We start from the raw sequence: 15,899 nt of genomic DNA on the forward strand, positions 1-15,899 counted from the left end.
CCGCTCAGGCACATTTTTTTATAACAGCGTACAATTGTTGGCGTATGCCGATGATATTGATTGAACAAACAAGCTAAGCGAATGGGTGTGATGGTGAACTAGGATCAAAGGAAGTACCTCCTGTCATGAAACAAACAGTCGGCGCACTCGCGTATTGGCACCCACATCTCCGTTGACAGTGATGATTTTGAGGTTGTAAAAGACTTCGTTTATTTAGGAACCAACATTAACACCGATAATAATGTCAGCCTTGAAACGTAGAATCTCTCTTGCCAACAAGTTACTTTGGACCAAGTAAGCAGTTGAGTGGCAACTAACACTTTATAAGGCTCGAGAATGATGCCGTCCTATTATATGGCGCAGAAGCGTGGACGATAACAACATCCAATGAAGCGACGCTTGGAGTTTTTGAGAGAAAGATTCTGCGCAAGATTTTTGGACCTTTGCACGTTGGCAACGGCGAATATCGCAGGTGATGGAACGATGGGCTGTATGAACTTTAGGACGACATAGACATATATATATATATAATTGGCGCGTACACCCTTTTTGGGCATAGACATAGACATAGGGCAGCGAATAAAGATCCAGCCCCTTCTTTGGCCGTCATAGCAGCTTCCAAAATATCGATTTGCTTTTGCCTACGTAGCATTCAACCTTCTCGAGTGTTATCGTTAACGCGCTTATCTGCCACTTTCATACGTGCAGCATCCATTAATTGTTGAATAACTGGAAAAGTATTTGTCGGATTGACTTAAAGTTTTCACACAATATTTTTAAGATATTATACTTTAAGAAAATGCAAAAAAAATCCTATTTTTTGAAAACTCTGACTACCCCTAACCCCATAGACGAATTCTTAGTGATACAGGGCTAAAAAATAAAAAAACAAAAAAAAAACGAATCGTTTACACTTCAGAATAATTAATTTTATTCATTTCTTTTTTAAATCGATAGTATGTATGCAAGTTTTTAAAACGAGAAGTTAAGGAAGCGCTTGAAGGGGTTGCAACTCTTTTTAGCAAATATATTATATATTTTACGTTGAATGACTTAAATTCGTGAAAGTTTACGTAAAATTGTTAATTTCTTGCAATAATAGATTTACTTTCAGTATAATTTGAATTTTAACATAATTAAATGGACAACAAGTAAGGAAGTTTTTAACTTCCGTACAAACATAATATAAACTAAATTAAATAAAAGCGCTCTTTGTTCTTAAATACATATTTGTATATATATATATATATAGTAGATAAACGCCAGTAACAAATCTCTTAAGTTAATATATAAAACAGCATATGTGGCATTGACAAAACTTTTATGTCTGCATGCATGCATGTATGTATGTATGTATGTATAACATCGACGTTGTTTGTTGGTCAATAACAAACCTTCAACATCGACAATAACACGAGGCCGATAATAGCAAAAAATAGTTTTTCTGCAATAGTGCGTAAGTTATAATTTTTTTAATTAGACGTGAGGAGGGGGGATACATACAATACTACCACAATTGTTCTTTTTTTTGTTTTTTTTTTTTTTTGTATTTGCTTTTGTTTCACATCGCTCTTAAGTACATTAGGTATTATTTGACGTACGTCACAATGTACGTACTGAGGTATAATTTTCAAACATTATTACATACATACGTTTTTTGACCGACCAGAAGTCAGTTTTTTTTCATTAAAATTGTTATTTTTTTGGTTTAACTTGATAGGCATATTTCCTAACTGGTCCTTCGTTTACGATCGTATTACTGATTTAATCTATGACAAAGGCATTTCCAGATATAACGTCAATGAGATACATGTCTATAAACGTATATGTATGTAAGCTTATGTATGTATAATATATTATTGTGTTGTCACTCGTATCAACATTAAATGTTTTAAAAGACGCACTTAAGAGATAATTCACATGTATAAGATTATGACTTTTGCTGACCGCTTAACTAACTTTGTTTTTTTTTTTTATTGTAACACTTTAAACAGAAAAAGCAGAAAAAAGTATGACGTTTTTAGAATCGATTGACACGCTATTAAAACTAATATAAGTACGCTAATATTGGTGACCGCATTTAACTATGGACAGAAATATTATGATTGAATATAGAGGCGGCTTAATTATGGAAAATTATACTGAGGCACATCACAAAGAATGTGTGAAAATCTACTACTGCAAAGATGAGAGTTTTGTGGAGACGGTTTGAAAATGTCGCTATCCTACGTCACGACAATGTAAATTGGCTACCAGTAACATTCGATTTAACGCCGTTGGATTTTTTCTATTAGAGTTGCTGGGGAGGAAATATTCCGAGCTCAGAAGCGATGTCCAACATGTCACTTGTGAAATTGAGCCTGCGCTATGCCAAAATGTCGTTGGAAGTTTAGTCAAAAGCACAATTTCTCGATGCAATCGTAAGAGTGTAAAATTAAATTTTCTTTATGTTATCAGCACTTTCTGAAAATGCATTTGTCATAGTTATTGTTTTTTTACTTATTGTTTTGTCTTCTACATACATCTTGTTTTAAAAAAATATTCTCTTTTACATGCTCCATTAGGTTTAGTTGAAAAAATATGTATGCACGTAATATATTCCTTGTGTATCTCTCGAAATTTTTTCGCATTATTATTTTTAATTAATTGATTCATCTTGATTATCATTAGATTTTACGCTTAAGCTAATTTTAAAGAACGAAAACTAGAGCATGACGGCGTGTTCAGAGAAATCTAAATAAATCTGAACATTTTATAGAGTTACAAAAGTTACGCTGCATAGTAAAAGGATAAGTATAACAAGTGAAAGGGTAATTATCTTGCGGTAGTTGACAACGATACTGGTAAAGTGTTACATTAACATGCGCAGGTATTAGTCGTATTGTAATTAAGTACATATTTGTATTGGTATGTACGATATATTGGAAGAGGTGACACTGAAATCCGCACTTATATATGTATGCTGGTGTATGTTACGCTTTATGTCGATGGTCGTAAAAACGTTGACGGTGGTAAATGGAGCGTGCATGAGGATTTTTAAAACGCTGTGATATCTAGAACCAAAAAAGAAAACAGACAAACCAACAAGCATCAATGTCTTGCTACTTCTCTACTCTTATGCGTATGTACACTTTTGAGTTAACAGCGTTGGTTGTTAGGCTTGTTGTTATTTGTTGTTAGCGATATCGCTAGGCTTAGGCAAAAGTGGTGTAGTAGCAACATTCTCCCGCTCGCCATTGTGATCTGAGTGATCATTTACTGGATCCGATGTAACTTGGCTACTCAAAGAGCCCACATCCAAGACTTCACCACTACTACTGCTATGCAAATTGTGCGGCGGCGGTGCATTACTATGACTCTGTAAGGATACGTCCTGTCGATGAATAAATTTTAGGTGTTTTTAAAATATAATATACAAGATATACGCAAACACTGCAATACTAACATTTAATGATGGTGAGGCCGTGTTGCTACCGGTTACTCCTGATGTCTTATGATTGTGGCGCGTTCTTATTTCATCTTCGGTCACCGAATGCAATAACTACAATACAAAAAGAGAAAAAAAGTAGAAAGCAAGTTAAAAGGATCCAAGCAAATTAACAAGTTAATTAATTTAGCTGATGCATTATTTAAAAATTTGAAAAAGTTCTAAATATTTAATTGCTTTCCTCGGTTGATATGAGAAAAAAGGGATATCTGCGTCCAAGTAAACGGATGTATTTGAATAGTTTGCCATTTTAACAAGCAAAAAAATCATACCAGGATAGTATTTGAAAATAGTAGAAATTTCGGGTAAATGGGTAAGTGAATATGCCAAATTGTCATAATACTAGGTTGTTCAATAAGTTTTGCGGTTCGATAACAAAAACACAATTTTTTGGTTTGACATACACTTTATTATTCAATATAGTCTCCCTGAACATCAATAGACTTATTGTTAGACGAGATTCCACCAATTTATGAATTCTACCCCTGAAGTCAGAATCTGGAAGGGCTGCAAAATACGCTTCCACGGCTGTTATGACCTCATCATTTGATGAAAAACGCTTTCCTTACATTAATTTTTTTTAGATCTGGAAACAGATAGGCGTCGCTAAGGGTCAAATCTGGTGAATATGGTCGATGCTCAAACTTTTCGAACTTTAATTCATGGACTTTAGTCATTGTCAAAATGCTATTTTTTCTTTAGTAAAATGAGATTTTTTTCACGATTTTTTTCCTTCAGCTGGTCTAAAAGGTTACAATAGTATTCAGAATTTATTCTTTTATCAGTTTGCAAGTAATCCACAAACAAAATTCCTTTCGCATCTCAAAAAAACTGATGCTAACACCTTCTTGGCTGATTTCTGGACAGCTACTCATACCACTCTTTAGTCACTTGTTTTAATTTAGGATCGTGGTGATGGACCCAAGCCCCATTCTTAATGATGAATCGATGTACAAAATCCGCTTTATCCTTTTGAAAACAGTCTTAACGTTGCTGAGAAAGTAGCTTTCGAATGCATTTCTGTTCCATTGTTAGCGAATGAATGCGGCACCCATTGTGCACACAGCTTTCTGAAACCCAATACTTCAATCAAAATATTGCTTACACTGCCCAATGAGATACCTAGGGCTTCTACTACATCTTTTTCAGTCACTCAACGATTTTCCAATACGACATTCTGTATTTATTCAACCATTTCTGGTGTTGTTGCTGTCTGCTCTGGTTGGGCGTGCTTGACGTGGATCGCCTTCAAGGTTTGTACGACTACGTTTAAATTCAGCATCCATCTTTCTACTGCACTAATTAATGGCGAAAAGTCCTTATACACTTTCAACATTCGTTCGTATATTTCGTTAGCTTTAAAACCTTCAAAAAAATATATAACTGCACGATATTTCATTTTTTCCCAACTCTGACAGACCGATACTAAATGGCTTGTAAACAAAGACTGAATAGACAGATTAAAATGAACCTTCGCATACGTTCATTTGAAGATTGTGCCAACATACAAGAAAATTTAGGCGCCCTCTCTTATTGAACCGCAATACTTATGGAACAACCTACAGGGTGGGCCATATAGCGTTTGCTTTTTGAACCACCTATTTTTTTGAGAATGGTAACACAAATGACATGTCAAATGTGTTCATAATTTACTTAAAGGTTTGACATTTACGAAATGGGACGCTATACGCTTGAAAAAATTGGGAAATATTGAAAACCTACCACTCACCACTCACTGTGAGTTCTCTTCTTCTTTTCTGATGAAGCTTATTTTCACATCGGTGGCTACGTCAATAAGCAAAATTGTCGGATTTGGGGCTCAGAAAATCTACACGTTACTGTAGAGAAGCAAATGCATCCACAACGAGTCACTGTTTGGTGCGGTTTTTGGTCTGGCGGCATCATCGGGCCATTTTTTTTTTCGAAAATGAGCGAGGAGCCGCGGTTACAGTAAATGGCGAGCGTTACCGTGACATGCTCAACGAGTTTTTGTTTCCAAAAATTGAAGAGGATGACATGGACGACATTTGGTTTCAACACGACGGTGCAACTTATCACACTGCCAAAGTTACACTCGAACTTTTGGCTACCGTTTTTGAAAACCGAATAATCAGCCGAAATTCCTCGGAATTGTGATTTAAGCCCGTTGGACTACTTTTTGTGGGGAGCCGTTAAGGACAAATGCTATGCGAACCATCCAGAGACGATTGATGCTTTAAAACACGAAATCGAAGTTGCCATTCATGAAATTGGAGCCCAAACAATCGAAAATGTGCTTAAAAATTGGGTTGATCGAATGGCCTACTGTAAAGCCAGTCGTGGCAGTCATTTGAACGATATTATTTTTCATTCATTCATTCAATCTTCAAAATAAAAAAAAAGTTTGAAAAAATTTTTATAGCCGATTCCAAAAGCAAATTTTATATGGCCCACCCTATAGTATATAATCCATTAGATCATGATTTGATAACAAAAAAGAGCAAATAAAACTCTTTTTGCGGCCCAAGTTACTCAGCTTATAAATTATTTTCTTTGAATGGACTCTGGTTCTCATGACAAATAGTTCTGTAAAAAATACACGATTTTACTAAACTATCCTCTTTAACGTGTCCTCTTCGAAATATAACGAGTCAAATACTTATCGTTATCCGAGATTTTACACCTGAGTTCATATTTCTATTGGTATGTACGAGTTCAAAATAATAGAATTGCGGCGGATTACTAAGTTTTAAGAATTGTTTTTGTATTTAATTTTTATGTCTTTGCTTTATAAAATTAGAGAGCATTCTACAACAAAAACCATATAACTCAAAGCTCCAAACTTTGTACAAAATTCACAAGAACCTTACAAATTAAAAAAAATTATCATACAAATTTTTAACTTTTTAGACAGAAACTTAAGAAAATTTTAAGGTGTGTAGCCCATTCAATTTTAATAAAGGGTTTTTCAATAAGGGTGGGTAGATGTTGAAAAGGAATAAAATGGCGTTTGCTGTGTGGCACGCAGCGCCGTCCTGCTGGAACCACATGTCGTTTAGGTCCATATGGTTCTATAGGGGCTATAAGAAATTGGAAGGGCCACCACGTCTACCGAAGAATGGGCGCAATGCGCGCAACGTTTGCGTTAATGAACACTTATTTTGATAATAAAGTTGTATCATTTGAACGTGCTGTTCAATCGTGTAACTTGCCATGATGATTTGGCATAAACAACTGAATAATAAACAAAAGATTTGACAGATGTCACCAAAACAGAATAGCTGCCACAGGGCGCCGAAATCGACCCGCGCCAATTGAAAAACCCTTTATAATAAAGAGTAAGTTTGGAGGTGTTCAAAAACCGTATTAGTTTTTGACAAAATTGAGAAGAAAAGATATCAAGGACGTTGGGATCGCCAGCTGGTGCTAGCCTACTGCTGGTCCTTTAAAAAAAACTTAAATAATTGGCGCGTACACTTCTGTTAGGTGCTTGGCCGAGCTCCTTCTCCTATTTGTGTCGCGCGTCTGGATGTTGTTCCACAAATGGAGGGAGCTACAGTTTTAAGCCGACTTCGAACAGCAAATGGTTTTTATGAGAAGCTCTTTCATGGCAAAAATATACTCTTATGTTTGCCATTGCCTGCCAAGGGGCAACTGCTGGACCTTGCAAGCGTAAATATGCTACAGAAAATCTTATACAAAAATGTTGTTCTTAATTTTTACTAATTTTTTGCTTTTTATTATGAATTTTATTATCTTTTGCAACATTTGTTGCACTTTGCTTGATATTTTTAAAATAAACGTTTTCCTCTATAAATGAATTTACATCTTTCAACTGGAGCAAGTTTAACAAAAATATTAATATTTTCGTATCTAGCAAACTAAAGTTACGTAAAATTTACTAAATCCCGTATTCATGTGACCACACTCAACTCATTGTCCCAACGTTATGGCAGCAACGGAAAGTATTCCCCCTACCAAAACCAACGACGACTAAACTTAAACTGTCTTAATTAAATTATTTTCATTAATGTAAAAATTATATTTATAAGTCATACTACTAGGCATCCTCGTTTATATACATTTTATAAAGAAATTCTCGAACTATAAATGAATATTTAAACTTACCCTTTCGACTTCGTCATCAGTGATTTCACTGTTCAGTTCAATGCCACTCTTACGGGTCTTTTCCAAAAGTGTCGCTTTCTTGGCAGTTAAGTAAAGGCTACGTTTTATAGCGATGTAAACCACATCAGTGACTGCACGCACCGAATAGTCAGGTATAAATGTCTGACGAATCTTCGCATCAATGTTCAATGACTGAATAGAACCACGTAGTTGTTGAGTGGGCGAATCTTTTGCATTAAAAAAATGTGAATAAATAAACAATTATGAATGAAATCTAAAAGCTAAGTTAGTTTTTGTTACTTACCAACAACGACATTTGGTTGTAATGCTGCGGTACCGAAATAAGTAAATGCACCACTTTCGAAGAGTAAGTTCTCTTTACCGACGGTCACTTCTACACGACCTTCTAAAATAAGTACGAAGAAATCCACAGGCTTTGATTGTTGATAAATAAACAAACGAGGATCATCCTTGCTTTTACCCTTGCACTTGATGGCGTGGATAATATCTTGGTTAAGTAGGCGCCGTAAGATTGTTTCGGAAACAATTTCCTTTTTAAAGGCATCGACAGCTATACAAATTATTAATTATATGTGTATTAATAAATGAGCATCTTTGAATTCGAATAAACAAAAATATAGGAGCGTGGCCAAATTATTAACCTCCACAAAACTTTTTTAAAAATTTAATATTTATCTGTACTTAAATTTAAACTTCGACTGGATGTTTTCTTTGCAATTATATGTATGAAAATATTACTGAAGTATCAATTATTTTATATTATAAACTTAACAAATAAATTTAATCCTTCCAATCTCTAAATTTTGATCCTAATAAAATTGGAAATCAGACAGATAGAAGTCCTCATAATGCTAAAATACTGAAAATCGTGGTAGTTTGCTGACTTCGGTTTGAAATATTTTCGACATAGATATACACAATAACTCAAAAATTGTGGCAATCCTCTGTATAATAAGAAAAACTATTTATTTTAGTATACTTACATGTACTTAAGTACTGGAACGTAGCAAGGGTGAGTTGCGGCGAGATGCGTATCTTTTGATTCTCACGACGCTCAGCGAATGCTGAAAAGTCTTGCTTTTTGCTACGGTTTCGTCGAACCTTTGTACGATTGTCGATGTACACGTCAGTTTCATCAACTATCTCAGCTTGAATTAATTCTTCGATAACATCTTCAAGCGTTACTAGACCGATTGTTTCGTAGAACGGATCACCATCACCCTCATTGTTAACGCGATGTACAAATGCAATATGACCGATAGTACCATCTTTGAACTGGTTAAACATAAGATCAAGTGTCATATCCTCAAAAACGAAATGTACAGGATTCTGATAGAATTCACATAGCGTGCGCAATGGTGTATTGTCATCAGTATCAACAAATGCCAAATCCTTAATATACAGCAAGGTAACGATATTTTTCTTATCGCCATCGTAGACAGGTATACGAGAATAACCCGACTTCATGATATCCGATACGGTTGAAAAGTCTAGAACAGCATCAAGTGATAACATGAAAGCATCATCAATGTGTGTCATCACATCGGCTACAGTCTTTTTCCGCAACTCTAGTGCACCCGAAATAATATTGACCTCATTTTTATCGAGGTCATTAACACCGGTTGTGACCTATACAAACACAGATACAGAAAAGTTAATACATAGTTCCTTTAATCGTTTAATGTCATTCGCTCGTTACATACCTTCACCAATTCCTTAAGACGTTCGCGATTATAAACATTACCGATCTCTTCACCCAAAGCACAATCTAACATTCTAGAAATTGGATATGACATTGGGAATGTGAGTACCATTACCACTTTCGTAATGCCAATTGTTTTTGCGCCGATCGCCAAACCATGGCGAGAACAAACAGCCTGCAACAAGAATATTATACACATTTTTTACGAAATTCGTTAAAACAAAACACAATAAGGATTAACCTGTGGTGTAATTTCGCCAAATATAACGATTGAAAGCGTTGATACAATAACAGCAAATAAGCCAGATGTTAGCCCATCCAAAAGAATAGTGAATGTGGAATTCACCAACACATTTCCCAAGAGAATACTACACAGTAGGAAATTGCCTTTTTCGCGGACTGGCTGAATAACTCTGGCATATTGACGTTCGCGAGCCGAACCGGTATTACACAAGATCTGTAAAAAATATAATAAAAAAAAAAATGTTTAAATATAATAAGAAAAGAAAAAAAACTTGATTGATTTATCTTCATCCCACGCTTTATGACTTCGTTGTGGAAAATACTCATACATCATAAAGGGTATTTCAAACGACGCGTCTAGATATTGTTTTAAAATGAAACATGTAACAATTTAAATTCTTTCAAGTTTAACTGTGTATTTTTATTCAAAATACGGCTTATTTCATCTCTTGGGAATGGAGTAAGAGACTTCCACTAAAACTAAAAAAAACACTACAGACTATACAGATGGCTCAATGGATTGTGGTGTTTTAGCAGGCAAGCATGATAGATTACCCGGTTTGCCTTTTAGCTATGGTGAAAACGAAAATTGTGGAGGGAACTTTGGCTGCCACGTCACTTGGCGATTCGGCAGCCGAATTCTGCCCGATCATTTCACATATATTCACACACTCGTACAATCAGTCGTTGCTCACATAGCAACGAAGCAATATGAGCGAAGGTTGTGTTGATTTGTTTTATATCACTAACACAATCTTATTGCCAGTAGAAATCCGCACGATAATTTCACGAATATTCACACACTCTTCCAATCAGTCGTTGTTCAGACGGCAACGCAGTGTCATTGGTTGATTTGTATATCACCAACACAATCTCAGTTTTTTTTTTGTAAATACACACCAAGTGACGTCAGCCCATCAGCTGATTCTGTCAAATTAACTCAGAGCCGGACGGTCCGTTAAAGAGCTCACCTTTAAAATATTTTTACTTTAGACAATTGAAAATTGAAAAATCTATGCGCCTTCCTAATACTTGCATGGTCTTCCAGGCGGAAGTAATTGCAATAGGGCAAATGTGTAGGCTACAAACCGCAGACTTCTCTTTTAAGGGCAATATTGCATTTCTTTCGGTTAGCCAAGCTGCACTAGATTCGGCTACAACAACTTCTAAACTAGTGGAACAAAGCAGAAATAGCCCTACCACCTGGAGCGTAAGAATTGTATTGTATATATATACTAGCAAACCCGGCCCCCTTCGCTGGGCACACTAAAATAGAATAGATATGGTTTAGAACAGAAAATATATGATTTTCATATTATTTATTTCTTTATTCTTTATTCAAGCGCTTTGGGATAAACAATATTTTTTGTTTTTCTATTTGTTTTTGAGTAAATATAAAATATAAATTGAAAATCAGGAAAAAAGAAGATTGTTTTTAAATTTCAAATCATCGCATATGAATAAACAATCGTCTTTTTTCCTGATCATCCATGAATTTTTCGTTTCAATTTATATGTTTTATTAAGCATTGGAGCTTTTTTAACCATTATCCATTTATATTTTTCAAAAAAAAAAAACGAAAAAAATTTTTTTTTCCACGAACACATAATTTCATTCGGATTTCACATTAAATTCTCAAATTTCGTAAGAAATTATTCACTGTTCCAAAATCCACTCCAAAAAAATTCACAAACAATTTTTACATGTTGCACTTACGTTTTTTCCTTATGGCATCCAAATCAGAAAGAAATATTGACACATTGTAACTCACACTGTCAATTTGACAGTTCAGTTCCGCCCCAAGCGTTAAAAAAGTAAGCGACATTATGGCTGGTTCAAAAGAACGCTGTACCCGTTGCCACTGCTCCGAATTACAACCAAACTTTACGAAACCCATTTTCAATACTTACTTAACAATGTGTGTAAGTTTGGTTTAATTCGGTGCAAAGACACGGCGGGTCCACGTTTTGGCATATATTTCGAGACCCTAGTCATCAATAGGTATGAAAATTACCCCGTATTAAAGCACTTATCAACAGCTTTCATTTGATACCCATATTGTACATACACAACCAAAGGTTACCCGGGTCCACGTTTTGGCCTATATCTCGAGACCCCAGTCACGGAGCGGCATGAAAAATACTCTGTTATAAAGCATTCACCAACAGCTTCCATTTGATACCCATATTGTACATACACGTCCGAAGGTTACCCGAGTCCACGTTTTGACCTATATCTCGAGACCCTATCTACCAATAGGTATTCAAACTATACGGAAATTATCTTCAATACCTACTTAACAATGTGTGTAAGTTTGGTTTAATTCGGTTCAAAGACACGGCGGGTCCACGTTTTGGCATATATTTCGAGACCCTAGTCATCAATAGGTATGAAAATTACCCCGTATTAAAGCACTTATCAACAGCTTTCATTTGATATCCATATTGTACAAACACATTCTAGGGTCCACGTTTTGGTCTCTATCTCGAGACCCTTGTCACGGAGCGGATGGAAATACTCTGAACTAAAGCATTCACCAACAGCTTCCATTTGTCCACGTTTTGACCTATATCTCGAGACCCTATCTACCAATAGGTATCCAAACTATACGAAAACCATTTTCAATACCTCCTTAACAATGTGTGTAAGTTTGGTTTAATTCGGTGCAAAGACACGGCGGGTCCACGTTTTGGCATATATTTCCAGAGCCTAGTCATCAATAGGTATGTAAATTACCCCGTATTAAAGCACTTATCAACAGCTTTCATTTGATATCCATATTGTACAAACACATTCTAGGGTCCACGTTTTGGTTTCTATCTCGAGACCCTAGTCACGGAGCGGATGGAAATACTCTGAACTAAAGCATTCACCAACAGCTTCCATTTGATACCCATATTGTACATACACAACCAAAGGTTACCCGGGTCCACGTTTTGACCTATATCTCGAGACCCCAGTCACGGAGCGGCACGAAAAATACTCTGTACTAAAGCATTCACCAACAGCTTCAATTTGATATCCATATTGTACAAACACATTCTAGGGTCCACGTTTTGGTCTCTATCTCGAGACCCTAGACGATAATATTAGTATAGATAATAATTAAAAAAACGGATGTAGGGTATTTCTACCTGAAACACATATGGTCCATGAGCGTAGAGGGACATTTTTGCTTCTGCACGTTCATGAAACACATGTGGTTTATATACCCCCTGACGCACATATGGCTTAGGAACGTATCAGTGCTTATCAGGCGCACGTTTCCTGAACCATATGTGGCTCAGCGGACAGGGAACGTGTTAATTATGTGGGATTTACTAATATAGAACGTGAAAATAGCGTTTTATTTCGCTGTAAAATTGTATGTACATATAATTACATGGAATTCAGTACATACATACATACATATGTACATACGTCCGAAATGAAATAATGCGAGCGATTCGTAAATACATACATACATACGTCACCATACGATGTAATTCAACATTAATGAGGTGTGGTGAGATTATCGCTTAACGCCTGTTGCTTCATTCGGGTGACAGCGAACAAACACACAAACAGCTTTTTTTGGAAAAAGAGCTGCTTTTGTTTAAACAATTTTGGTTAAATAACAAATATATCAATTTTTTTTTTTGATGCAGAACGAAAGTAAATATTTCAAAGTTAAACTCTAAGAAAGTTTCATTTTAATTGGTTGATTCGTTTATGATTTATGGCCGTGAAAACAAAAAATGTATGTTTTTTTGCCACATTTTGACCGATTGCCACGCCCCCTTTATATATTTCTTCACATTATATAGATATAAACCTTCCTCTTCAATCAATCTATCTTTAAAAAAAAACCGCATCAAAATCCGTTGCGTAGTTTTAAAGATTTAAGCGTATACGGGGACATAGGGACAGAAAAAGCGACTTTGTTTTATAATATGTAGTGATATATAATGAGCGCTTATACTCTTTTTGGGTGTTTGGCCGAGCTCCTCCTCCTATTTGTAGTGTGCGTCTTGATGTTGTTCAACAAATGGACCTACAGTTTTAAGCCGACTCCGAACGGTATATATATTTCTTTATGAAGAGCTTTTCTGCTCATGGCAGAAATACACACTCGGAGGTTTGCCATTGCCTACCGAGGAGCGACCGCTATTAGAAAAAATGTTTTCTTCATTTTGGTGTTTCACCGAGATTCGGACCTACGTTCCTCCGAATTCCGAATGGTAGTCACGCACCAACCCATTCAGCTACGGCGGCAGTGTAAACCATAACGTTACCTTAATCCGGAACAGTGAAAGAAACGAAAAAGTAGACGAACTGGCAAGTGTAACCTTCTTGCAGAATCGGTATTTACACCACTGGATGCAATCAAAAATGCAACCTTCTCAAAATATCTACGAATTGCATGGCTGCACAATACGAGTATATCTTTTTAAGTCATCTTTAATAATAAAATTAATTAATAGTTTTTTAAACAATCAAAGGAAAAAATATTTTCCACTACTATTCCGAATCACTGACGTGGATAATTTGGTGCATTATGTACCTACCTTTAATTCGGTCCGATCAAGTGACATCAGACCTAAGTTAAGGCCTGAAAACAATGAAGAGAAACCCAAACAAACAAGGATGATAGTAATTGACAGCCAGAGCGGTAGCAAATTTTCGTAAGTCCGCATCTGAAGATGAACATTTTCCCCTTGATGTACCATTGGCTTCGTATCCGTAGCGGTTCCCTAAAAATACATACATACATACATACATACATACGTCATTTTAAATATGCCAACATAATATGACGCAAAAAATATAAAACACTCACCACATCCATTTGTGGATCATTTTTGGCACACAAGTAAAATGTTTCGCTGCCATTGGTCATTGCCGTATCCAGTTTTGGGAGAGACAAGCGATAGACAGCAGTTTCGTTGGTCGCTGAACCTTCTAAGGGTTTGTACAACAATGTCGCCGGTATCTGACATTTTCCACCAAACGTATTAGAGATGGCAGTAAATGTTATAACTGTATCTGGGGTAATGCCTTTACCGAAAATTCGCATTGTGAATTCACTATCTTTAAGAACGCTCGGCACGCCACCCTCATGATATTCTATTTCATTGTTGCTGGACTCTATACGAAAACCAAAAATTTTTAGATCATCACCCGAGGTATCGCGCACAATACGATTTCTGTAAAGACCATAAGAGGCAAATATTTGCAAGTTAATATTCATTTCAAATACAATATATGTTTTATGTAAATATATATCTTAAGGCTATGTTTAGATTTTTCACTAATTGATGACTATCTACTGCATGGCTTCAATGAGGGAAATTATATATACCATATATGGTATATGAAATAATTGGCGCTTATATACCCTTTTTGGGTGTTTGGCCAAACTCCTCCTCCTATTTGCGGCGTGTGTCTGGATGTTGCTCCACAAATGTATGGACCTGTAGTTCTAAGCCGACTCCAAACGGCAGATATTTTTTATAAGGAGCTTTTTTTCTGGGGGAAAATTAGGGAGAGGATATAATTGTCATAACCGATGCAAGCGTATCACTGGCCAACGTGCCACATCTTCGGATTAACCATATTGGGGACCCTATTCAATGCAATTCTCGCGGTCCCTTTACCCTTTTCTATAGGAATTTGAAATATTCATTGTAATATGGAAAAAAAATATAATCATTGAGGATACAAATCTTCTAACTAAATTTTAACTCGATAACATTTTAAATTTTTTTTTCGGGGACCGATATTTACCCCTCTCTCTGCTTTCTTAAAGCTGAGTTAGACATTACAATGATATCGAAGGCCCATAACTTGTTAAAATCTTAACATTAAGACCGTCGAAATCAGACATTGGTCATTAAACTCAAAAATCATCAATTGTCTTCTACCCTTCTCAAGTGTGAATTGTTTTTCGAGTAGTTACTATATATACTTTTATGAATAACTCCAAACGGCAGATATTTTTTATGAGGAGCTTTTTTTCTGGGGGAAAATTAGAGAGAGGATATAATTGTCATAACCGATGCAAGCGTATCACAGGCCAACGTGCCACATCTTCGGATTAACCATATTGGGGACCCTATTCAATGCAATTCTCGCGGTCCCTTTACCCTTTTCTATAGGAATTTGAAATATTCATTGTAATATGGAAAAAAAATATAATCATTGAGGATACAAATCTTCTAACTAAATTTTAACTCGATAACATTTTAAATTTGGCGGCCGCCGTAGCCGAATGGGTTGGTGCGTGATTACCATTCGGAATTCACCGAGAGGTCGTTAGTTCGAATCTCGGTGAAGGCAAAATTAATAAAAACATTTTTC

General features: G+C 35.9%; 1 protein-coding gene across 1 annotated transcript in view; it reads right to left on the minus strand.

Moving 5' to 3' along the window:
- Window positions 1-1,492: 1,492 nt before the first annotated feature.
- Window positions 1,493-15,899, minus strand: part of LOC128863453 (unextended protein) — a 62,290-nt gene continuing 47,883 nt past the window's right edge. Inside the window, exons 2-10 of the mRNA XM_054102615.1 lie at window positions 14,380-14,746; window positions 14,108-14,293; window positions 9,559-9,774; window positions 9,319-9,492; window positions 8,599-9,244; window positions 7,899-8,165; window positions 7,595-7,821; window positions 3,446-3,541; window positions 1,493-3,373 (exon numbers count right to left, since the gene is read on the minus strand). Coding sequence (XP_053958590.1) covers window positions 3,167-3,373; window positions 3,446-3,541; window positions 7,595-7,821; window positions 7,899-8,165; window positions 8,599-9,244; window positions 9,319-9,492; window positions 9,559-9,774; window positions 14,108-14,293; window positions 14,380-14,746 — 2,386 coding nt within the window. The 3' untranslated portion in view covers window positions 1,493-3,166. The remainder of the gene's footprint in view (window positions 3,374-3,445; window positions 3,542-7,594; window positions 7,822-7,898; window positions 8,166-8,598; window positions 9,245-9,318; window positions 9,493-9,558; window positions 9,775-14,107; window positions 14,294-14,379; window positions 14,747-15,899) is intronic.

Source organism: Anastrepha ludens, chromosome 5, assembly GCF_028408465.1.
Source record: "Anastrepha ludens isolate Willacy chromosome 5, idAnaLude1.1, whole genome shotgun sequence".
In the NCBI taxonomy this organism is placed as follows: Eukaryota; Metazoa; Arthropoda; class Insecta; order Diptera; family Tephritidae; genus Anastrepha; species Anastrepha ludens.